The sequence below is a fragment of the Crassostrea angulata genome, chromosome 3 (assembly GCF_025612915.1).
Source record: "Crassostrea angulata isolate pt1a10 chromosome 3, ASM2561291v2, whole genome shotgun sequence".
NCBI classification, from domain to species: domain Eukaryota; kingdom Metazoa; phylum Mollusca; class Bivalvia; order Ostreida; family Ostreidae; genus Magallana; species Magallana angulata.
In genome coordinates this window covers 8,683,345-8,709,812 of record NC_069113.1, presented here as the reverse complement: position 1 = coordinate 8,709,812, position 26,468 = coordinate 8,683,345, and the positions used below count along the sequence as shown (strand labels likewise).

General features: G+C 34.4%; 3 protein-coding genes across 3 annotated transcripts; all 3 read right to left on the bottom strand.

Moving 5' to 3' along the window:
• Positions 1-42: 42 nt before the first annotated feature.
• Positions 43-6,358, bottom strand: LOC128179066 (uncharacterized). The gene is made up of 7 exons (XM_052846562.1): positions 6,010-6,358; positions 5,044-5,124; positions 3,777-3,889; positions 3,486-3,624; positions 1,409-1,504; positions 640-752; positions 43-306 (listed from the first exon to the last, which is right to left on the bottom strand). The coding sequence occupies exons 1-7, from the start codon at positions 6,065-6,067 to the stop codon at positions 91-93; spliced, it is 816 nt and encodes a 271-aa protein (XP_052702522.1). The 5' UTR covers positions 6,068-6,358; the 3' UTR covers positions 43-90.
• A 2,365-nt stretch (positions 6,359-8,723) lies between these two features.
• On the bottom strand, positions 8,724-10,932 carry LOC128179053 (stress response protein NhaX-like). Its single transcript, XM_052846538.1, has 4 exons — positions 10,659-10,932; positions 9,822-9,902; positions 9,404-9,516; positions 8,724-9,160 (listed from the first exon to the last, which is right to left on the bottom strand). The coding sequence occupies exons 1-4, from the start codon at positions 10,720-10,722 to the stop codon at positions 8,939-8,941; spliced, it is 480 nt and encodes a 159-aa protein (XP_052702498.1). The 5' UTR covers positions 10,723-10,932; the 3' UTR covers positions 8,724-8,938.
• Positions 10,933-11,648: 716 nt separating this feature from the next.
• Positions 11,649-25,395, bottom strand: LOC128179032 (hemicentin-1-like). Its single transcript, XM_052846506.1, has 12 exons — positions 24,995-25,395; positions 20,125-20,216; positions 18,360-18,561; positions 17,860-18,006; positions 17,293-17,418; positions 16,653-16,952; positions 15,027-15,404; positions 14,551-14,709; positions 14,209-14,331; positions 13,574-13,840; positions 13,220-13,351; positions 11,649-12,599 (listed from the first exon to the last, which is right to left on the bottom strand). The coding sequence occupies exons 1-12, from the start codon at positions 25,050-25,052 to the stop codon at positions 12,496-12,498; spliced, it is 2,088 nt and encodes a 695-aa protein (XP_052702466.1). The 5' UTR covers positions 25,053-25,395; the 3' UTR covers positions 11,649-12,495.
• Between the last annotated feature and the right edge of the window lie 1,073 nt (positions 25,396-26,468).

The window sequence follows — 26,468 nt, the reverse complement described above, 5'->3', positions numbered from 1 at the left end:
ACACAGATATATCTAATTGTTCATATTTATTCATTCAATAAATAAATTCAATATATGTTAATACAAGAAATTCAAATGACAGAGACACATTCACGGAACTTCTGTCGCCCTTTTTTCGTATTTACACAGTGCTACTGGTACGGGGGAGTGATGGACTACAAAGTTACTGACACTCCCCATCAACGTCCGCCTTATCCTCCCGAAACCACGTGATCCAATGACGATCATGGATGCGTTTACTTCTCTGGCTTTTGATATGATGGCGACCCCTGGGATGCCCTCTAGTCGGATGACTTCACCTTCTAACTGAAAGTTTGCAAAGTTTGAGAAGGGAAAAAACCCCAAAAAGCAAATTAATATAAATCACCCCTCCACCTTTAAGCCGATACACCCAGCCTTGATCTTCACAGGTAACGAAATAGATAAAGCAATACCTTTGCGAGACTAAGGGAGAGGGGTTAAACTTTCATATTTCAGTAACTATAGGGAAAAAGTCAATGATGTGTGCACATAGTTTCCTAAAAAAGTTTTTCACCGATACAGGGTACGTCGAATAATCTTGACAGGACGTGCAACAATATAACATAGCATAAAAAGGAATAGGTCAGAGCGACTCTCTCTTTTCTACTATACTCTAACCTGATTCTCTATCAAGAGGGACTCTATATCATTCAGAGTTGACAGTATCCGTTTTTCATCTTCTTGTAACAAACCCTCAATGACGTCAAACCCGGCCTGGGTAATCGACAGAACTGTAAATGTAAAACAATGCAAAATGGTTACACAATCTAAATCATAAATTCAATTTTGATTGAATACCAATTATACAGCATAATTTTGATCTTTTAAAGGTGGTATGGGGCACTTTTAAGTTTCAATTCAGTTCAAAATAAATAATGTTTCAAATCTACAAATAATGCAATTTCTGAACAAAATATGCATTTTGAAAGTTCTTATTTACCAAGGTAAAATTGTAAAAATCCTAATCAGTTTTGAACACGTGACTTTTGGATCTATATTTGACTTTTACCAATTGTACTCGTTAGGCAAACAAGCGTATGGGGAAAATACAAAATCGAAGTTAATTTTAACAAAATGAGGGTGTCCCATTCCACCTTGATAGTTTGTTTTTATAATATAACCATTTTAACAAGAGCTTGGACTTTGGGTAGTTGAGTCAAAAGGCAATGTGACGTAGGCCTATCTATTTCATTGTCAGTTCACTGATCCATGGCTCTTTAAAATTAACAGGATTTGTCTGGCTTTTGAGCGAAGACTACGCAATCGGTGTATATTTCGCTCGAAACCAGCGTCATTTTAGCTTGTTTTGACACAAGAAATAGATTGTTACATCCTACTGAAAGTCCAAGGTCTTGTTATAATGGTTCTAATGCCCTATCCCCTCTACCGCCAGCGGACTCGCCTCCAGAATCCACCCCCGTGTATTCGGCACACAGAGCCGCTATCACATATTTGTCCGCCTGGTGCAACGTCTTCACGTATTCTGCAACGAACAAACGAAACGGAGTGTTTTATTCCCTAATATATTCAAGATTTTTTTTAAATATTGACTTCAAATTTTGAAGCATTGTAGAATGTTCTTGGAACATTTTCATAAAGACTGATATATTCAAAATATTATCATTTCAATCACATCAGCTCTATATTAAAGTTTGATTTTTATGGCACAATAAATATCCCACCAAACAGTTCAAAAAATTGTGTGGCTCAGCGTTTGGAAAATGAATTGAATTTCAATTGACTATTGCTATTTTGGGGAGATTTCCTCGTATCTTTTATTGATCTTTTTCTTGAGTGTAGTACAAAATTTACTTTATCGTCTGCTATCATGAATGTTCTTGCTATTTTTTAAACAATCAAACCATCCGATATATTGTCCGTTTAATCCGCCATTTTTTTCACATAATAGTTGTACATAAGATTTACAGTCTCAACAGTGGTTACAAATCAAAATAAATACATATACTTACGGTTAAACGCAAACACCGACTGCTTGCTACCGTCCATTGCTATTAACACGTTCTTCATCGGGCTTATTTTTATGTTTTACCTGGAATCTGCGTCTTTAAATTTCATTTTGATGGCGGCGCATTATTTCACGTGTTATCTATTTATGTGTAACACAATTTAATTGACATCAATGATAACTACTATCTGTTTTATCTATAACACATCGGTGTACTTTAGCTCAATTTAAAAAAAGAGAGAAGACATTGCCCTCAACCGTGATCATGCCCATAATACAGTGTACCATTGCATAAAACTCAGCTGTTTCCAACCATCCAACCAATAATTCAGTTAGAACTGATCACCCCCCCGCCCCCGATATTTTACTTCTAAGTCAGTAGAGGATGAAGCCAAGGAGATCCTGTCTCACCATACATTTTCAATCCATGTGTATATAGAGTGCATTAGATGTTGCAATTATTCAGACGTATACAATTGTAGCTAAAAAAAAATTCAAAGTCCAAACCACCTGGATTGGGTCAAATATTCGCTGTTCGGCATAACCTATATAATGCCAGTCTTGATAGCATTTAAACGTTTTAAAATTAATTATGTACAAAAGGAAATGATTTAGTGGGAACAAAGAAACATTAAACCACTTGTCAAAAGAACAGTTATTTAATCACCTCTTGTCTTATATTACATTTGTAATTCTAACTTTACCATAATTATGTGAAGCAATTCTATAAAGTCTGAAATTACATAATAAAATTGCTCAAAACACAATGGTTCCAAATTATGATGAAAGTGGTGCAAACAATAATTTGCATTTGAAGATCAACTTCATTCGGCCCAGAATACTCATAAAATCAGCAGAAAGTAAATTACTGCTGTTGTATCACAATGCTGTTACAGAACGTGCTATCATACTTTTGCATATTTTGAATAGAAGTTCATCCGATTTCAAGGATCTTATAAGTTATTTTTAAACTGAATTTATGAAGGACTCTTCATTATGCAAAACTGGCCTAGAATTAACCCACACGTGATTTCGTTATAGGAGTATGTACCTAAAGAGGTGTCATCATTTTTTACAATACTTGCACTATTGGTTAAAAATGTATGATAATTTTCTGTAGAAAAAATGGACAGAAATACCACAAAACAGAAATTACTACATGTAACCCTTACACACACAGAAAAAAAAGTAAATGAAGAGAAATACATTTAAAAGGACAATATTGCCCTTGACACCAATACAATCACTGCTGATTCATTGAGTAAGGTAGAACTAACGACCTACCACAATCAAGGTATCAAACAATTTAACTGCTAAGATATGTAAAACAAGGTCTTTGGCAAAAAGTCCATGAAGAAGAAATGCCATAAGCCAACAACTATAGTGAATGAATAAATAAATGAATAATTAAACACACAATAAGCTTTCTAGCTAGATTTTTAAGATTTTATTTTACAAATCATGACTGGTACGTGCGAATGATGAAGGACATATTCACTGACGCTTCCTAGAATAGTCCGTCTAATTGTTCCAAGACCACGTGACCCCATCACAATCATGGCTGCCTGGACCTCCTCTGCTTTTGTTAGAATGGACGTCTCGGGCTGTCCCTCCAGTCGGACAACTTCACCGGATATCTGTAGTGGAGAATACCATGAAAAATATTGAGTTATAAGCGTGTAGGTTTTATGAAATAATGTCAGCTTTATTGGGTTTTGTTCTTGCTCAAACGATTTGTACACTGTAAATTCTTTTAAACATAGTGAAACCAATGAATCATGGAAAATACCTTGTTTTCGGCAAGAAGAGCCTCCATATCATTCAGCACAGATAATATTCTTTTCTCATCTTCTTCAAATACTTTTCTTATCACCTCTTCGTCCTTTGTGCTGGTTATCAATTCTAAGCACAACAATGACAGACTTTAAAGATAGAATAACTATATAACTGTATTAGTTTTCTAAACAAAACAAAAAAGTTGTATATGATATGTCTTAAATATAGGAAAAGAATGACAGCCTGCAAATCTGGATGATAAAATGCATCCTTTTTCAAATGGTATAACTGCTATATTTTCCCGATACTATAGTATACAGTTGTTGACTTGGGTCGAGGGCAACAGTTGATCTGTCGGACCGGCTCGCAAACTGTTGACCAATGCCTTCGGCCGCCTTGGGCAACAGTTTGCGAGCCGGTTCGACAGATCAACTGTTGCCCTCGACCCAGTCAACAACTGTTTTGTTATACCCCTTCTAATCAATAACACGTTTTCGCGGAATGTGACGTCACCGATCAACAGTCTTCATTGAACAATTATCCCTTAACAGTCAATTTTAACAGTTCCAATCTAACAGTTCCAGTCCAACAGTCAAAATGCTGGACTTTTTTTTCGTATAGAGTTATATAGTAACTGTTTTACATGGGGTATAACAATACAGTATACATTTCATTGTCATAAGAAAGAGATATTTCATATCCACTGGTGTTATTTGCAGCATCATACGTGTACAAGTATATTTATTCTTTGAGTCAACAACAGACTGCTTAGTTTAGGTCACTTTTTTGGGGCATAGTCTTTACTAATAATCTACTAAAAGCAGTACACTGCTATTACGTAATAATCCTCACCCAATACAGTTTGTCTGTCTATAAATCTCGGGAGAAGTAAAGACGTCAGCTATCAAGTCGAAAGAAAAGATTTTAAAAGTGGTCTGCGTAGTGTGTCAAATCGTAATAAATAAGACCAGGAATAGGAGTTATAAAACTTTTATGAGTTAACTTTTGATCTAAGTCTCCCTTTTTTGTAGAAAAGTGTATGAGGCGCCGTTTAAGTATTATTGTGATATAGGAATATCACCTAATCGAATTGGTGATACTAGTATCATATCCAAATACGTAATATTTAATATAAAATACTGGATACTGCGTATTCGAATTAGTGACACATTTGAATAGGCGATTTTTTTCAGTTTGCATTCAAACACTATATATTTAATATATTGCAGGTAACTCTATTGTACGTAACGCTATTGTACGTGACTCTAAAAAACGCTTACCCTCCGGATTAGTGATGGTGTAATGGACGCAGTGCGCTGCTATGACGTAATTGTTATCTTGATGAAACTTCTCTGCATACTCTTCATTCATAAATGAAATTTAAAAAAAAAAGTTAAAAACGAGATATCAAAACAGCATATCATTTACTAGTATCCCTTTACAATCCCTATCTCGGATAAAGATAAGTTTGTTTAAAATCCGGCAAATTAGGGTCATTGCTCTTAATGATAATCCCCCCTCAGATGATAACAATTTGCAAGTTAAAAAATGTTCAATTTTCTATTTTTCTTGATCTTCACTCAAATACACAGCAATATCAGTAGCGTAAAGCAGAGCATATCTTGTGATTTTTGTGTGTTATTGTTATAAGAGTATAACACACACCAGGTTTAAAATCTTGGGCGTCAAAGGTGATTACATAACTTTTATTTCTTTTTATTTAATTTGAAACCCTAAGCAACGTGTATATCGATAAATAAACAACTATTTTGTTCAGATTTAGCATAAAATTTCATACTGCATTTGAATAAAAGAAATGATTGTGTGCATACTTCCTTGCTGTGTGTACACCAATAAGTCATCCTATCGTATATTCATATTTTTTCAGGGGGGGGGGGGGGTAACATCCTCAGTAGCCAAGTGTCCGATTCGTTTTTCTCATCTTGATGAGAAAAGAAGGGAAATGAAGATGGGGGATGAGAAAAATGAATCGGAAACTTGGCTAGCTAGCGTAGATGGAGTGGTAAAGGCTAATGTGCAGCTCGAGAGGCAGAACATAAAATTGTAATGTTTAAAATAGCATAAATGAGTAAGTTTTGTATTTTCAAGATAACTATCGATTTCTTAAAGTGTACCTATCTTATCTATAACTTAATAAGTACTTAGTAATTTCTTAAATGAAAGATGAGAAGATGAACAACCCATTGAGGACTAAATATTGAATTAAAACTTTCACCACAACTCACGTTTAAAGGCGTATAAAGAATTTTCGCTGCTATCCATCGCAATAAGAATTGTCCTCATTGTTGTATCCTTCCTACAACCCCGACAATTATTGAAATGATAAACAATGTTATCTGTTATCTAACGACATCGTTTGCCATAAATCAGTAAATATCCGCTCGATTTGAAAGTCTGTAATTTGAACGTCTGTAACAAGCGTATCCGGGTCACTATGGTAGAGGAAACGGGAGGGGTGTATAGACCTTGAAAGGTTTGTCAAAATCAGATTGACACTTTTTATAATATTTTCTTTAGTGGACAACCATTATGCATTTTTTACTTCAGTTTGGTATTTAAACGTGCCTTGTTGAATACTACCCCTTCATGTCAGAGGAAGGTAAATTACGACATTATTCTGTTTACCGAAACGAACATTAAACGTTTCGTTCTTTTTAGATAGGTCTTTGTTGTGGAATTTCTGGCCCAGGGGCCATAAAACTTAGACGAACTCACTTTTGATCTCAGTCTTTTTCACTATATATTCCTTTTGTAAAAGTGAGACTGAGATCAAAAGTGAGCTCGTCTAACTTTTATGGTCCCGGGGCCTGGACCCCTGCGCTTTCTGACCAGATGTGCCATTCGTTGATGTCTACATTAAAATTTATCTCTCTGAAGTCTGGGAGCGCGTGCCATATATTAAAAGTGGAGTGGAGAAACAGTTTATAAGTATTGAAATTGTATCGTGGTATACTCATTCTAAAAAGAAAAAATATACATTACAGACTGATTGTTCATGAAAAAATTGAGTTTTTTTTTTAATCATGGAACATGTATTAATTAAATTATCATAACCATTTTCAATTACTAGCATTAAGGAGAAAGAGACAAATTCTTCGATTTTTTTCTTGATTGTTTTCTTCTTCGGTGTCAAATATGGGCAAAGGAAAAAAAGAACAAGAACGGTCTACTATTCAAATTTACATTAACAATTGAGCCCATGAAAAAATGGGTTTGAGGTTTGATTTACGGTAATCAAAACTTTGAAACCTTAAAACTCATGTAGGATGTGATATCTAGAACGATGTTGCACATGGCTGTAAAAATACATCAAAGTCTTGAGTCTATTTTAGTAGCCAGAAGAAATCAATTCTTTCTAATTGCCTCTATAATATCAAGATCGGCAAACCTCGGTAAAGGAGAAACTGCGATTCAAGGTGACCTTGAAATAATCGTTAAGGTCAGAGGTCAATGGTTCATGTCTCCTCGATAAAGAATTAAAGAGATATTATTCTTTGAAAATTCATTATTACTAAGCTATGGCAAATATTATTTTTTGCAGTTCAATCGTCAAAGCCCTTTTAAAATGTATGGAGCAATCCATTTGAATAGGGTAATGTTACTCAGGTGAATGACGGGGCCCCTGGGCCTCTTGTTTTTTAAATGCTATACTAGTACAGCATATATTTCACTGATACATTCACATGCTATGTGCAGTGATATTTTTCCTACATCTATTTAATATAGATAATAAAGAAACCTAGAAACAATCAGAATTTTATTTTTTATGCATAAAATGGTTTACTTCTGCATTTTGAATGATTGACAAAAATTTGACTGTTAGAAGATACGAGAGAGACACAAAGGTAAGAATTAATTGTTATGTAAACAAAACTCGAGTCTTTTATTTGTTTACAAATAATGTAAAGTAAAGAAATTACTATTTCTTTGACAAAATAATATTATCAACAGAAGATAGCAACATTTGATTAAAGTTATACCAATACAACACCTATGCATTAACAAAAGTCAAGTTTTGTTTACGGAACAAATAGTTTCGAACTCTTTATTTTGCTTTTACTCAATATATGACTTACAAATTGAATTTAAAAATTTGAAAGCACCCATACTAACCACTCTTAACATTAAAAACGGAAAAATAAAATTTGAAATGTTGAGCTGATATCGTGTATAGATCCCTTTTGAATCCAACGATGTTATTTGCAGCATCATATTTTACGGTGTAAGATTTAGTTGGATTTATTAACAGGTTGCTCAGTTTAACATATAGTTTTAATATTTGTGGAACAATTCACAAAAATGTTAATATTAGTATTTGACTTTGAATACGGTAATTTCTCTATAAAAATTATTCGGTGTGCAAACAAGGATATATAGTTAAGTGGTTTTTTAAAGAGCAGAACAAAATATTATTTGATAATGCCGTTTGATATATCACATTACAGGAATGAGAGATATAGAGTGTTTAGAAATGTGGCATGCACAGGCATACAGACGTCACAGAGACCCTCACATGCACCCTCATTTTTTACAATTCTGCAAAAACGTTGAAAAAAGTCTCCAATCAAAAACATAATTTAGGAAAATATTATTATACGTTTGTTGTAAAAATACATCCTTACATTTTCCAGTGTCTTTGTCTTAGATAGCAGTACAAATCGATTTTGTAATGTATATTCCAATACAGTTCATGAATGACTATAAATATTTAGTCGTACAGTTACTGAAAATAATTTAAATATAAGTTACAAGGAATTATTCTTTGAATCTTTGGACATGTGGTGATCAAATATTTTAAAATCTATCATAACACCCTTCGGGCTTTATTGGATTTGATCTCTCCCGGTATATTTGATCACCTCATAATACTCAAAGAATGATTACTTATTCCTTGTATAAACATGTATGGCACCTCGTTCTACATGAGTGCAATCATGAAGTCTTTTATCATTTTTTATTGGCTTATCTTGCATCTAACAATGATATAAGCATGTGTTTTCAATTTTGGATAATTTAACATCACAACCACTTGTAACTCTGGAAGACAGCAGTCAAATACTACGCACTTTACACAGTACTAATACACACTTATTACACACTGATTCACACATACGCAGACACACTCACACATACACAGACACACCCACGGTTTGTTCACTGGTGTTTGTCGTGCTCCTTGTCCGTGTGTTTGTACACCATGACAGGGATGTGTGCGTGATGAACCAGGTAATCACTGACACTCCCCATCAACGTCCGCCGGAGCTTCCCCAGACCACGTGACCCGGTTACTAGGAAATCCACGTTCATCTCCTTGGTTTTTTCCACAATCTGGTGACCCGGATCACCTCCCTGTATCCGGACTACTTCTCCCGTCATCTGAAACGTAGGTTGTCTCTTTCTTCATGATAATTCAGAAACACTCGATATACATGGTATCATTAACCACCTTAACTTCCTTTTCCCTTCTAATATATGTAAAATAATGTTTTTGACTTAAATTCTACGAAGAAAAGACTGACTGTTACCATTATCTAAATACTAGTGAATAGGTACGAGTAACTGAATTTTAATAAAACATATTTTTGAAAATCATGTGAAGTTGAAAAAGGGGTGACTTACATTGTGAGTTTTTAGAATATTGTTCAAATGCTCAATGAGGGTGTGGATTCGTTTTTCCTCCTCGTTTATTGTTCTCTCCACTACGGAAGGGTCTGCCTGGGACAACGAAACCACTGCAAACCAAAATCAATGCACGTCAATCGCAGTGTAACGTTGTAACCATATAACAGGATGGCACTCAGAAAAAGAGTATGTACGGGATATCATTACATTACATCCGCCTTGCGCTAATTTGGTCAAGTAACTTATATACTGTTTACTACATGGGAAATGTTTTTCACTAACACAAATTAGACGACCATCAAAGAACAGGAAACAACATGTTCCAATTATGATTGGAATGATTTGCAAGTAAATGACAGATTGATAAGGCGTTTAGTCAAGTGGTATTTATGGTGTATATGATATGTGTACATACTTCCATAGTTAAGGTTCAGGTACTCTGCACAGTGAGCCAGTATCACATAGTTCCCTGGCTTGTGAATGCTCTCCACGTAATCTGAAAACACCAGACAGTTGTCAATCATTTCGAGGTCAAAATATGCACAATATATGCCGTGTAATGACTCTAACAGATTCAGGAGATAAATATTGATATGAACATAGAAATTATACGGTATTGAAAATTCTTTTAAAAAAAGAAAAATCATGTGTAAAGTTAGCTATACTTTTGGGCGTGAGAAAAATGAATTTAACTTATTTTAATTTTTGGAAAACAGGGATTTACACATGATATACTCAGCGGATGAGAATAAAAACCGCATGTTTCTGTTCGTTGGAGTAGTTGATGATTCGCAGAGGTAATTGAACGTGACTGTTGGATCATTTATCGCATACAAGTGCCGAGTAAGTCAGATAAAGATACTATTTATACTGGCTTTTCCCCCATGGTGTGTTTTGTATTTTCTATTTCTTATTTAAAATTTTTAATTCATAAACAATCTTGGCCAAGGATAAGATAACACGAACAAAGGCCGTTTGAAATTATTACTCCACATGAATCATGTTTTCAGAGAGTTTTTACAATATATAAGTTAAAAACTTTTTCAAATGTCAATCTTCATATCTAAATCTAATCACGATTTGTCCTAATTTGCGATGCCTTGTTTGATGGCGATTAGAATTAGAACGAGCACCTGCCATAGATTTTTGTCCTTTACATAAAAATGTTTTGCAAACATCATGTATGCACGTATTAGCATACAGTGTAAACAGGTCTCACAATAAAATACTAGTAGACTAGTTTGATACTCACATTTCAACGCCATAGCGGAATTTTCACTGCCATCCATGGCTACCAGAACTCGTGTGGCAGACATTTTTCAAACCGTCGATGCAGCTTTCAAACTTAATTCGCTCCTCTTATGTCCACTAAACCTGCATTTGGCGATAATGGGCTGACATTTGTTTTAGTTGTTTGATAAAACGCCCCTTATCACCGCCTAGTTCAAGGTGAAAATCCTAATGTAAGCTATATCATGAAAATACGACTAGTCCCGGAAAACTGCACTGTTGTACTATAATGTATGTAACATATATACTATGCTTATAACTAGTCACATACGTCACTCAAGGATTTTCACACAAGTACCTACACTTCAATGTATTTACGCAGTTGCAAAGCAATACATATATATAATTCTCGTTATAAAATTATGTATTAGCATTCCAAATTATGACATGTCTTTTATTCTGATTTATATTTACGGTTTTTACGAACCTATTGCTAGTGCATAAACAGATAGTTATAAATATATATATAAATTTGAAAAAAACTAATGTAGAAAGTAGAATGAAGATTGAGGATAATATTCAAATTTGCTTATTTTATGAAGGGGGTGTTCCGAAACAATCAACATCACCGTTGGTATTTTTTTTTTCGAGGAAAGTAGATAAGAACTGGATACTACTTTTATAATAAGTGATTACCGGTATTCATTTATTCCTTTTTTCCTTACAATTAGAAAAGGAAAAAATAATGAATTCGAAGAACTGATTGCACGAATTAAAATAAAAATCGAATTTATATTTCGTTTCATATTAGTGTAGTTTTTGCATTAAGGCCTGTAACAAAACCTTACATGATAATTCGACATATACATGTACTATTTTCAAAATGTGAGCGATTCGGAAGGTGGATATTCTTTAAACATAATCTTCAATGACGCAAGATTTGGGATTTGATAAACTCTTGTGACCGTATTTCGGCTCTATCGCTATAAAAATGAGAAAATACAAACTCATATTGTAAGACTTGTTAAAAGATTTTATATTAAGAATTTTGTAACTCCACAAGAAATGCTAAATGAATCTGACATTCCAAATTCGTTTTCTTTACATACATGCATGAATGACATTAAGTGAGTACTGACTTAAATTAAATTGCTTCTAAATATTTCATCAATACGTTGACGAATAATACCCTTTAGGATATACAAATGTAAAACAATTCATGGTATATATACAAAATAATACAAGTTAAAGGACAAAAATAAAATCATTTTATAAACTGAATAGCATCACAGTCGTATAAATATGGCAGATGGTGAAAAAGGAATACATGTACATGGCTATTGTTTTTGTTTGTATACATGTAGATAGTAAACAGTATAATGAACAGTCAAATGGACAATGTAGGCACAGATTATTTGACCCTGGTTTAAACTGAAAAACATTTCATGAATGAAAAGGAACATGACAAAATAACATTTTTCTAATGTAATATTTACAGATGAGTACTTTGTTCTGATTAAGCAATGTATACAATGCAATGTAGCTTATACTTAATGAACTGTCATGTTGTAAATTTTGAATTTATCTGGTGGCAGTAAATACAAAATGTACAACATGACAACTAACTTGTAAATTTTGTATTTACGTACACTCGGTAAATTCAAAATTTACAACATGACAGAACGAATGTACAAGTACATGTATGAACGACCATGTCTAATACTTCATGTATTTATATGCAATGCATTAACTATGCAAAAGTCGTAATGATTAAATTAGATAAAAATTTGTACAACGCACGAAGGACGTGATATTTGTGTAATATATGGCACTTGTGGAATAATTTCATGTATAGATTGTTAGTGATGTAATACTTTCATTGTAAATATAGTTAGTAATAAAGAGAAGAACAAATATGAAGTCTGACATTGATTCGTAACAGCCTGGCTCTCTCTCGATTTTTCTGCAAAATACAAATAAAAATATGTTAATGGTCAAAGCAATTGCACATTTACGTATTGCATAATATCCTATCTTTTATGGCATGCAAACAAAAATCGAATAAAGAAATAAGCCATGGCGCCTGGTTTTTGTATTTACATGTTCTTTGTTTCAACCAAACGTATAAATGCCCTAGACATATTTTTTTTCAAAATAAATTTTCATTAGATTATAAGAAAATACATCGTAGAAGAAGATTTTGAAGACTTTCTCGCAAATCCATGAAAAACAAATGGTCAATACTGTCCTTCCATTATTCTTAATTCATGATTAGAGTAATCATAATATAATAATAATTATTATTGCCTAGCAATCTTTTTTACCCTAAACAAAAAATTAGTAATAACTTAGCGTATAAAAGAGGCCAACGTAACACATCGGCCACCTAAGTATCGAATCTCAAAAGGATATTTACATCCCTTCAAATTTTTAGCAAGGGGTGCACAGTTAAAAAAAGAACCCACACTAGTTTCATCAACCCGGAATTCCCGTAGATCTACAGTTCTCTAGATAAATAAAATACTCGTAAAACGTAGCTCTTAACATTTCAAAACAACAATACGCTGTATGTGCTCCACTCACCCCCAGCTATTTGCGCCGTGCTGCTCTCCCTATTTGGCCGAGTTTCTGGCCGAGTTTCTTGTGGTGTTGTATTAGTTGTTGAATTTGATGAAATAACTTCTGGCTTTGATGTTTTCATTGGTTTCCCATAATCTAATAAAAATCACGAGACAATGTTAACTATATAACCAAGGTGGAATATTCAAATGTCTAAATTAACGTAAGAGCAAATTATTTCAAACTATAATGGACCACTTTTATTTTTTGCGAGATAATGAAATACAATGTATAAGGAATAAAATACTGCAATCATTCCGTTCTCTTATTGCTCTTTAAAAATATTTATTGAGTTTCATGAAAAATTCATATATTTACCTTTAACTGATGTTATTCCAAAGTCACTGCCTAGAATATTTGTAGCAGAACAGTTATATTTCCCTAAATGGGCTACATTCATATCTGCTAGTTTCAATGTGTAAGTAAAAGAGTATTTAGTGTGCATCTGTCGCCCCGTGGGCAACTTTCTGGCCCCTTTGCTCCATGTGACGATTGGCGGGGGATTTCCTTGAACGTCACATTTAAGGATCATGTCCAGTCCGGTCATTAGAGCCACCTCTGGCTGAATGGTCACTTTAGGAGCGACTAAAAAAAAAAAACAAATAAAAAAGAGCAGATGTACTATGTTTGTTTATCCTGCGATACATTTCTTAGGTAAATGCGATTGTTTTAAATCGAAAAACAAAATTTAAAAAAATTAATAGCGTTCCATTTATTGCACGTCACACAAGAAACAACTGAAATACCAGAAGAATAAAAAAATTGCTCACAATGAATCAACTAATTTGGTTATCATTTCACAGCGGAGAAATCTTCATCTTTTAACATATAATGTATTATTTTTTAGGGAATGCCGTTCTTTCATAGCACAGTCGTTTGTTTTGTATATGACATGTACTTCTGCGGGTTGTTTTTATGCGCATGGAATGCTTGAGTTTACAGATAATACTCACATTCTACGTCCACCGTTATATTTCTTGAATCTGTCACTCCCGCGGTGTTCGAAGCTTCACAAACATACACTCCAGCATCAGCGTCCTTTACGCTTCCTATTGCATAATTTTCCTCGCTTCCAACTAAAAATTGATAAGAAATGTTGATTCTACATTTTATCTGTGCGACCGTATCATATAGTTTTTCGTTGTATTTGTTTGTATAGAGAAGAATCTTCATCACAGACAGATACGTATCAAATCATGAGTAATTTTATCTTTGGCAAAAATGCTAGAATGGAATTTAAAATTGCATCATCTGAAGGTTATGCTTCATGGAAGAAACGTTGTCAAATTGGTTACCTTCGTTTTTCTCCGGTCGAGAGATGTACGAATTCTTGCTGATCTTGTACCATTTAATGGTATACTCAGTATTAGATATGAAGTTGCAGTGTAAATTTAGTTTGTCTCCTTTTTGTAGAACTTGGTCGTCAGACACATCAGTTACTTTGATATATGGAGCTGAAAAATAAATTCAAATATTTTCATCAATCTACCAATACTTCAGGAAAATAAATATGCAAAAGAGGTTAGATTGATATCATGATAAAAAAAGTCGTACTTTTGACTTTTCATAAAACATGATTAAAACATTCAGTAAAGTGTAAAAATGTGTTTAGCTCTAAAACATTTCACATGTTTCATCCTTAAACACGTTCCTTAAGTAATCAACCATGTTTAGAGAAGTGTTAAACAGTTTATATTCTAAAAATACATGAACTTAAAATTACTAGTTAAAGAATAGGATTATCTACAGTAAATGACACCTATTGTCTTACCTAATTTTTCGACCCCACTGAATCCTAAACATTCTTTGCTTTTGTTAAGCTGATGGTAAGAGTCTATACAGTTATATGACCACGTGGTTCCGTATTTCTTAAATGATTCCATACAGCCGGCTTGACTGTGGTCACAGAGGTAGGGACACAGTGGAATAATGCTGTCATTGACACAAGGCGGGAAGTAGGTCCCACAGAGAAACGGCAGCAAGTATTTACTACACGTACTTTTGACTACGACGAAAGATTGTTCAAACATTACTGAAGCTTCTTCTTGAGTTTTGTCCCCTCGACTGTTCGGAAACAATGTGAAATTGGACTGTAGAATGCCAACACAGTGTTCATTGTTCAGTTTCTCACATCTTGTTGCTTTTATCTCTGTTAACAAAACAAAGTTGAAATTTCTTAAAGCTATTGCACTAAAAACACAACATACAAGTTCTTTAGCATATGTTTAGGATACTTTGGATTCAGGAATTTTTAAAACATTCAATCAATAATTTATATTTTGATATTCATTTTGAATAGATGCGAGGGTTGATCCAAAAGTAATGTCACAGATGCGATAAAATCGTGTAAAATCCGCGCAGAAAAACAAAAACTCGTGCTCTGAGATATCTATCCATTTCAATTCAGATTTGAAAATGTTAATGCACTATGATAGATATTTCTGAAGATAATATATTTTGTAGAGCGTGAACCAAGGATAGTCGCTGCACGCTAGTGACGTCATTTCTAGATCTTTGGCGTTCTGGTAGAATTTAGTAATTTCGTAATTTAAAAATTGGGCGCGATGCTCTATTTTTACGTTATTTTTCATTTTTTTTCATAAAGTAACTAATAACTCTTTTTGTAATCAATGGGGTAGTATATTGGATATCATTTAATGAGCGATCAGTTTGTCAAGGTCTCTTCATGAAGTCATGAATAGCTCTATGATATAGCTCATGACGTAATAACCTAGTTTTAAGTTTCCTTCGGAGCGTATATCTTTTGCCTATTTAATTTATTTATAAACGTGACATGTGCTTTTATCAGATATTGGAACCACGTTAAGGGTACCCTGTTCACTCGCTCTCAATTTTAGGTTGATATATCAATTTCAGTACATCTTCTAGTGATTTCTATCCATCGAAGCAAAAAATGCCTCGCATCACTATTCGCATGTCCAGTCTTTTTAAGGCACTGCGTACATATCCGAAATGGACGGTAACGTTCCCTAATTTTTTTAAACAGTTAGAAAAAGTCTAGGGTATATCTGTTTCAAAATATTGTGTTGTTTGCGTCTTTTTCAAATTTTGAAATTATATTATTTATATATAAATACAAACCTTATAAAAGACGTGAATTCATGACGCGGCGATGTCACATATATATCAGGCTATAAACATCAATATCTTGTTAAGTGTTCAAGGAAAATTTAATCCATATTTTAATTCAAATTAGAATTTTGATGAGAAAAATGTTGATGTTTCATGTTATACTAATACAATACAGCGCCAGTGTGAAACGCGGTACATAGTGTGACATTACTTTTCGATCAACCCTTGTAAAAGTATTTTGGGGCAAAACTACTATAGAATACCAGTATGTCTTTTAAAATAGCATTGTCTTTCAGACTCTTACCTGGAAGTGTTTCAACGAGTTCAACCTGGGCCTCTGCACTTCCAGCATTGTTGGACACCTTACAGGTGTAAATACCGAAGTCCCCCGACTCCAGAGATTGGATGGCCATGAAGTAGGTGACGACATTGGATGAGGTATTGTGAGCGGAGAAGGTGATTCGATCGTCTCTTACAATTCGCCTCCCCTTGTAAAACCACTTTACTTTACCCAGAGAATGTCCTTCTACCATACATTGTAGCTTGGTAGGTCTCCCTTGCTCTTGTTTTATTTGTTTCATCGACACTGTTATGATTGGCATTACTGTCAATGACAAAATTAAATAAAATATAAATTTCATTCAGTTCAACAAAGACTGTATTGGGCTTTTACCCTACTACTAAAAAGAAAACTGTTTTTTATTGGTAGTGAAAATAACTGAACGGTGTATTTAACCAAATTCTTTTTGACGTTTTCAGTTACACAACAGTAATATACACTGCAGTTTATCTAGCAGTTGATGTATATCAATAGATTCCATAATTTTTTTGGTGATAACATACAGCATGCAGGGACACCATTGCAAGAATGATGTATTTACAGTACAGATCTGTCTCATAACACTGCTGTTCCGGGACCTTTATCCAAAGAACATAAACCTTACATTCAACACTGATGCGGAAGTGTCTGTCTGCCTTGGGTTGAATTCCATTATCTGCCTGACAGATGTAAATTCCTCCAGAGTCCTCAGTCAGTGTCAAAGAGAAATAGGCGCCTGTTATTCCGAGGTCTACAAAACAAAATGTAAAGATATTTTAGTACTTGTAATATTTGTGTTATTAAGAACACGTAGTCGTCGCATTACATGTACAATTTACATATTGTATATTTCACTGTGATTAATTTATCTTTATTTATTGAAGTTCACCTTTTGTAAATTTTTCTAGCTATCTATATTTTGCCATATATGCTGTATTGTACTGAAATTTCAATATCTATATTGTGTTTGACCGATTCCTCGTGTTTCAAGAATAACATCAATGAATACTCACAACAATAAATACTTGTTTCAAGATTGCTTCTAGTTCTTATCTATTTCATACTAAATGATCTATTTATGTCCTCTGTTGAACTGGCAGTTTGAAACAGTTCTATAATAAGTAAGCTGTTGGTGTGACATTATATTTCAGTAAATATTTACAGTAATAATGATAAATGATAGAATGTCTACCTTCACGAATTGTTTCTCCGCTGTCCATGATTTCCTTGTACCACTTGACCTGGGGTGGGGGGATCCCCGTGACCTGACAACGAAGCATGACGGTCTCCCCCACAAACGAATCGATTGTCTTGTTCTGGTCCAGTATGCGTGGCGGTGCTGAAACACAGACAGTTATAAAACCAAGCCTCACAACAATTCTGAGTTTGTACATTCTCTTTATATAAGAGGTCTATCAATAACATTTTGAAAGATATTGTTGGTTATCAAATTAAGAATTTCTATATGTTCAAAGTTAACATTGGACGTTTCCATGTCATTTGCCTAGCAATGCAGTATGTAAACTAACGTAATGCAAGTACCAACCATACTTGCAAAGTTTAACTTCAAATAAAATAGATGTCTATTTTCCACTGTCTCGGTGTCTCGAAATTAGTTTATTTGAAATTATTGACAAACAATACATTATTTATAATATAGACATAGGTACCGTCTATGAATAAGTTTGATACCTTTGATCCAAAGGTCCACAACCTGGACTTCTGTTGCACCCTTCATACATGTGTATCTTGCTTGGTCCGAGGACTTTAGATTGGATATGGTCAGACTCCAGTCACCACTGTGCTTTTGTTTGATTTCGTATTTCATTGATTCCATGGCTACTATTCTGTCGTTGACCGATATTGGTTCTTGATAGGACCCTTGCCACACAACCTTGAAAATGCATTATATCAGTCTATAATTATATATTTTACAATGATAAACTGTAATAAGGGCCCCGCTCTGCGGGCGCCCTATAGTGATCAGTCAGTCAGTCCGTCGGTCTGTCCGTCCAAGATCTCTTGTCCGGTGCATATCTTCTCTACCTTTGGCCCAATCTGGCTCATACTTCATCCACAGAGTGCATTTGGGTAAAGGGTGTGCAGTGACTTTGAACCATGTTTCTACGTCTAAGCTGAAGGTCATAGCAGAATTGCATGAAAAATCCTTGTCCGGAGCATATCTTCTTTCCCCTTAGTTCAATCTGGCTCAAACGTCACTCACAGATTGCTTATGGACAAAGAGTGTGCAGTAACCTTAAATGAAGTTTGTAGGTCAACGGACAAGGTCATATTTGATCACACAAAAATTCTTTTTTAGAGCAAATATATTCTCCACTTAACCCTATTTGGCTTATACTTCACATAATCAGAGCTTTTGAGTAAAGAGTGTGCAGTGACCTTATACCAAGTTTCAAGGTCAAATGTGAAGGTAATAGCAGAATTATATGAAAAATTCATGTCTGGAGCATGTCTTTTCTCCCTTTGATCCAATCTGGCTATTACTTCATTCACAGAGTGCTTACGATCAAAGGGTGTGCAGTGACCTTGAATGATGTTTGTAAGTCAATTGGCAAGGTCGTCTTGGATCATGCAAAATTCACATTACAGAGCTTTTGGGTTAATGGTGTGCAGTGACTTTATAATTTGAACCACGTCAATGTGATGGTCATAGCGGATCTCTTTATAATCAGTCTTAGACTGTATATTATTTCCCGTTTGCTTAATCTTGCTCAGGTTGAACAAAAATGCCTGTATGTAAGGGGTTATAAGATTGAATTAAAACTTTAATTCCAGCTGGAAATTTTCAAAGTTATGGGACAAGGTCAAAGAAAAATTCTCTGAAACGCTTTTCATCATATTGTCCATTATTTAAGCGGGGCCCATTGAGTTGGTCACTCAATGTTGTCTAGTTTGACTTTTGTTTACAGCTTTGATTTGTCATGTTTAGCAGCCATATATTTGCTTTTTACATGTAAGAACTCAATACAATTTGTGAATTGCATTTGTGATGTGTTAATATTTATTTCTTTACAAAAAATTGCAAATATAAAAAATATTTATTTCGTTTATTATATGTCATACACATTTAGATAACCAAGACAAGTTTGAAATACTAATACATGTATTTCTTATTCTTTTATGATGATATGAATTGTAAAGCAGCTATTGCAATAAGTCAAACTGGTTTGTAATATGCCTCCACAGGTATTAAGACTCGTTTTTAATATGTAATCCGTGTTTATTACATGTAATACTTGTTTGTTACATGTAATACTTGTTTGTTATATGTAAAACTCGTTTATTACATGTGATGCTCGTTTATTACATGTGATGCTCGTTTATTACATGTGATGCTCGTTTATTAAATGTAATACTAGTACTCGTTTATTACATATAATACTCGTTTATTACACGTACAAGTTGTTGATAACATACAATGATGATTAATACTTACACTATCATATAGGCCGACATTTCTGACTTGACATGGCAGGGTAACCTGAGTCCCGGCTGCTCCTGTTACGTTGATGGGCTGGATGGCTTGTGCTGAAAAGATCGATATAGAGAGATTTATAACGAGAGAGAGAGAGAGAGAGAGAGAGAGAGAGAGAGAGAGAGAGAGAGAGAGAGAGAGAGAGATTGGCTTCTTAATGCAAGTAATTTTGTAAATATATCTATTCACGGGGAGGTATAATTTGTTTGTTTTTTTAATATTTTCTATTACTTAAAAGTAACGACGTAACAAAAATATAACTGAAATCAACTATTTCGAAAACAAACATCAACTGAGCGAAAATGAGAGATTTGAGTTTATATATAGAGCCTGTATCCTGATCACGTCTTATGTCTGGAGATGGATCTAGAGATAAAGAAAAAACGTCTAACCCCAGAGCTGGTAAATAATATAGATCAAAAATTGAAAGAATACCGTGAATTCTTAACGCGCTGTGTTGTGCTTAATCTTTGGATATGTAACTGTTCTCGAATAATTTACACCGGTTTTCGTTATGGTAAGAAAATACCCCATGCACGATTCGTACTTTCTTGGTGTCTTTGAAGAGAGATTATAGCGTAACTTCACTCGTGCACCCCCTACCACTGCCTTGAGTTGATTACAGGACAAACCAGTCGGAATAGAACATTAAATGTCCATTTTTTCGAGAATTGAGCTTCTATTTGCTGTGTGCTTTTTACATCTGCAAATGGGGTTGGCATCTAAACAAGATTTGTCTAGCCGACATTCATTGGAGATTACATGCATATAGTATCACTGCATTATTTTTTATTTTTTTCAAAAATAGAAAACTTTGTTTATTTGTTTTCCACCCCTATATGCAAGCATGATGACGGGCATGCATTTTGATATCATCACAGAGATTTCTGGAAGGAACATTGTTATCTCCGGAACGTTCGCACATATCGCACCTGTTGGGTGCTCTTTCTTTTTGGTGTAAATTCTCAGCTTAGATGAAAGATACTGAAGTAGATTGATTTTATGAACCCTTTCACCTTCCAAAAATACAAGAAAAAGGTCGTATTAATGCAAAAATTTACGTACTCCAAAACCAACGTTATCGTTTTGTGTACTGAGGTTTATTGGGTTTTTTTTGCATTGAAGGTCCTCTGCATGCACGAAATCCACGAATTCTTTAATAAAATCACAATTATTAGATCTTAGTTCTCTATCACAACGTCTAGACGTGGGGGAATTGGTATTCTTTCCATCGAATAAAAAGATTTAGTGCTTAAAAAGTAATCTTTGCTGGTTCATAAGAATATATATATTTTTGTACATTGTACATGTATATAAATAACCTCCTTAACAGCGTGACATTTGTCCTTTTATTAAACAAGCCTATAGCATCCTAGTCTTAAAGGAATCACCATTGAAAATAGTTCGTTCCTTAAATCATTCATGAATCGTGATTTAATGTACAAAGTTTTTTTTCTTAGACAAGTAATAGATCATCAGATTTCTGTGCCAACAAGCTTATTAATAAACAGCAGTTGACTTCAGTAAAGCACGTAATGGATTTGGTTGAATAATGGAGTCAGTCTGCGACACACTGTATTACTTGTGTAAAGCATGGACTCGGTTGAAAAATTGAGTCTTTGGCATACTGTATAATCTTTGTATATCATATGTTTGGTAAATGCAACTTCGATCACTTGTTCCTCAAATGATAAGACATATACCATAAATGTCAAATGTATGTGCATCAGACATTCGATATCGCATCAAAAATACGTCGTATTTACTAAATGCAACAAGATAAAGGGTAAAATTACTACATGCAGCTGAAATGATATGTACACACATTATATAACGGAATATCATGTGCAGTTATGATCAACCTTCAACAAACACCACCTCTTTGCTCTATTTGCAGGAAACCCTACTATACTCGAATATTTCAAAAACTTGAAGATTAGGCTTGAAGAAAATTGATACTTTTCAATACTTAGAACAGGTTTTGGGTGAAGATGCGCATTCCAGTTATCGTCTGTCGAATTAATTATCACAAAACATGACAAGGTTTACATAGCAGAATTCCATCTCGTCTGAAATCTCGCGTGTGGTGAGAAAACACGAGGAGGTTAATTGGTATTACATACGATGACGTTTCAGTTATATCTCTTCACACCTTAACGGTGGTTGAAACCAAGAAACCATCTGTCTGGGGCGCAAGCCTCTAAAAGTGTGCCACGCCAGTAAATAACGCCAGGTTAAATCTTCAAATCTTAATTCAAAACACTCCTGTTTTGTTATGTCTGAAAGAGCCGATTTTACCCAAACCTCAAACAGTAAATGATAGCAAACTGGTCACAGAGTTATGAGTCAGCCTCCGACGTTATTCTCGTACTATATAGAACTTATAAGAAAACTACAGTCGAGACACCCACCATTAAATATGCGACTTAAGATTTTTTTTTCCATTTCCTTTCGCGCAGCAATCGAAAAATTTGGGAATCAATATAATATATAAACATGTAATTAAAATTTGAAATTGATACCTTCAACGTTTTGTGTGTGGTGAACACTGAAGGAAATGAGATGAATCATTATTGTGCGTTTTCGTATGAAGCATTAAAATTTTATGTTTTCCTTGTTTTAAAAAAAAACCTCTTGAATGGATAAGTGCCAAAATATCTTGTTACAGAAAAATTACATAAGAATTCATGCGTACTTATAGTATATTTTTATATTTTGTTCTGTAAAATGTACATCAAACTCTCGTTCAGTTAATCGATTAGATTGGTGGGCATTAAGGAATACTGTAGGTAATTATATACACAAATGATTTAATAAAAAATATCATTTGGTGCAGTTATTAAGTGCCTGGGCATACTCCTCTGTCGATCAAATGGCATCACATACAGCAATAAGCTAAGGCAGTAGACGAATTATTTGTATTATAGGAAACATACCGTCGACTGATCAAAGTAATAACGTCATTTATAGCCATGGTTTCGTAATACACGAGGACAAATGATGTAGATAATAGCAACCAAACCCATGCGGTCAAGATCAGATGTTATCCCGACATTCCCCCGTACATCGATTACAAAACGAAATAAAATTCCGAAATTGGGTTGACAGAAGCCAGCGTATGATGTAAGGCAAATAGTTTTCGACAAGAACATAAAACATGTATTTGGTTGCAACAGTATGTAAAGACATAAAGCCAGCATCCAATGAACAAGAGGCTTTATTCATTTCGATATAGGCGGTCATAAAATTGAGTATTCATTACCGCGCTGTAGATTCGTTCCAGGACTAATTGATTTTTCCATGTCCAATTAGCCCCCTAATAATCCGAAAACCAATTAATACAATGGGGCAAGTACCATAACATTGGACTCATTTGAAGAACAGCTAATTATGCACAATATCAAAGGCTGAAGAATTTTACTCTTATTAACACACATATCTGGGAATAATAAGGCGATGACTAAGAGATGATCGTTTTTGAAAACGCCCCTTCTAAGAATGGTAGCTGCTGCTTTGGATTGTATTTTGATAAAACGGCCACAAAACGCCTCTGATCTTTATAGTTTGGTGTCATTTCTTTCTGTTAGCTTCTTCAGAGAATTGTCTCTTTAAGGCTTTGCTTCTGTTTTATAAATGAAACAGATGAGGGTTTTTATTCAGTCGGCATGAATGTAAAAATGCCAATTAGAAAACGGTACACGAGCGAAAGTCAAAATAAAGAGGTTTGTTGTTTACTTATCAGATAAAGGGTATACAGTTATTGTTTTTTGTTGAGTGTCTTATCTGTTCGGAATTCTGTTAATTTGGCTTAGGCTAGGTGCGAGCTCTTTTGCTTATACAGCTTTTATCTCCATATATACTTTTAGATATAATCTAAAAGTCTCTTAACAATTCTTATTTTACATACTAAACTTAATAAAACAAACCTTTAGGATTAGAGTACTTTTATTAGAATTTGGATATCCTCATAAATTGCAAACATGCGTTTCAATAAAATCCGTCTGAGGCATGGCGAGCAAGACAAAAATCTGAGTACGTATACAAAAAATAACTTTGTTAAAACTTATTTGAAAAATTCAAATAATTTAGTAACGTTGATACTATCTAGACACTTTACGAGAAGAAACCCCCCGAGTTCTCTGTAGTTTCGATATAACAAGACCCCATAGAGCGATTTTTAAGCTGAATGTGATGATTTCGTCGGTATTATGGTGGGTTTTTTTTGGCGTTCAACATGAGGTCAATAGGGTCTGTGAGAATCTTGGATGAGAAAACCAGATTTCTTGGTCCATCGATACCTAGAAATATGTAACGAACGTGCAAATGTCGTAACAAGAACCACGTGTTGGTACTCTGGTGTGGGGGGAATGTAGTTATATTACAATAAACGTAATGAAGCAATATAACGATTAAGAATTAATGCTGCATTAGCAGGAACCTGATTGTTTCCATCATTCGACTTTAGTTGAAAGACATGTGTGTGTAGAATTGGCCACTTGGTTACAGATAACTGGGGTTAACGATCACAATTGAACACTGTGTAATAAAACTAAGACCGCTGCATTGAATTTAGACTTTAGACGCCTGTAAATTGCTTTTCCTGTTTTAAAAGTTCCACTCCGAAAACAAAAATACGCACACACAAAAAAACATTAAAAAATTCAACTTAACATAATACCGGTGAACACAGGCATTTTTAAAAAAAAAGCAGTAACCATCGAGGTAAAAAGGTAAGAACTTGAAAAATTACACGCTTCATCCTCTCTTAAAACTATGTACAAAACATACGCGAAGGAGTAAATGACTTTTACAAGAATATATCTTAACTTACCTTTGACAGATATGAATCCAGCAATAATAACACTTAGCATTTGTTGTGGGTAAAACATGGTCAGGACTCTCTGATTTCTCTCTATCTCAGAAACTTCAAAAACAGATTGAATCAAACACCTACACACCGAACCGACAGGGAGCAAAGTGATGGAGTGAACAAAGCGACCCGGATGTTGGAGCAGCGTTAATCCAAACACAGCGAGCTATTTACATTTCTCCATTGAGGAACATGGTCATTACCTAAGATCGGCAGCGGGGCTTTTAGACGTGATAAAAGGAAGCCCCCCTTACTTATTTGCCAAATATCACCAATCCCTCCTTGCCAGTAGTCTGTCGGCGATGTCGGCTTCAAGAGCTGTTTCCCTAAGCATTAGTCAAAAGTTTATCAATTACACTCAAAAACATTCTAGTAAACAAGCACTGGTTCTCCAAATTCCTCCCCCATTGATTAATTGGGTTTAATAGAGTTTGATAAATAAAAGGGAAGAGAAGCAATGTTGTCTTCATCAAAGACCAGGAAGAAAGGAGCGCGAAAAAGAAAGGATGCGATGAATGTCTGATTCTTTTTATTGCGGTCTTGTGAAGTGTCTATCGTTCTTATTAAAATTATTTTACTTTGTGACCTTATAAGATGTAAGGTTTTGTTCCCTTATTTCCTACATTACTGTGATTTTATTATTCGCCTTAATTTAAGAATAATAAGAGCTTGAATTGGCACAACACTGTCGGTAATTAAAACACCCGTTATCGCGAGAAACCTGAGAAGGATGGCTTCGATGCTTATATCGGTACTGTGTTAATTCCAGGCTATAATCTGGAAATTGATAACAGCTATTGTTGATCAATGGAACAATAGCATAGTATTCTGATCTTTATAATCCATTTATCGATACCTTTATCTATATATACAAAGTTAGTCGGAGTGGATTGTTAAACATAAAAAAATTCTCTTTTATTTTGAAGAAGTGATCTTCATATGAAGTTGTTTCGTTTTAAATTAAAAATAAAAGTAGAGATCTATATTAATTTTTATAATTATAGATTGTAGAAGATAATTCTTTGTCGTTTCCATTTTATTCGGCAAAAGAATAAGGGGCTTGTAAAAAGAAGCATTTTTATTTACCCCCCCCCCCCATCTCTTTGTTTTACAAGTACTTATAAATCACTAGTGCATTTATAAACGCCGATCATCAACAGGACACTCGTAATACTTAACATCCCGTCCCTTACAGCCCCGCCTGAAAACAAAGCAATACCCCAGGGGATGGATCTCTGCCGGAAACGATTAACTGTGACCCTTGCATGTCCAGTGTAAGATGTGTTGTTTCATGACGAGCAACCTGGAGCTGGGGGCAGTTCAATATAACAGGGCACGTTCTTCTGTTGTTGTATCTTTAGTCAGGTAATTAGAAAAGTTATAGTTAAAAAGAAGAAACTTATAACATGTAATCTTATCATTGGTCCTTTTATTC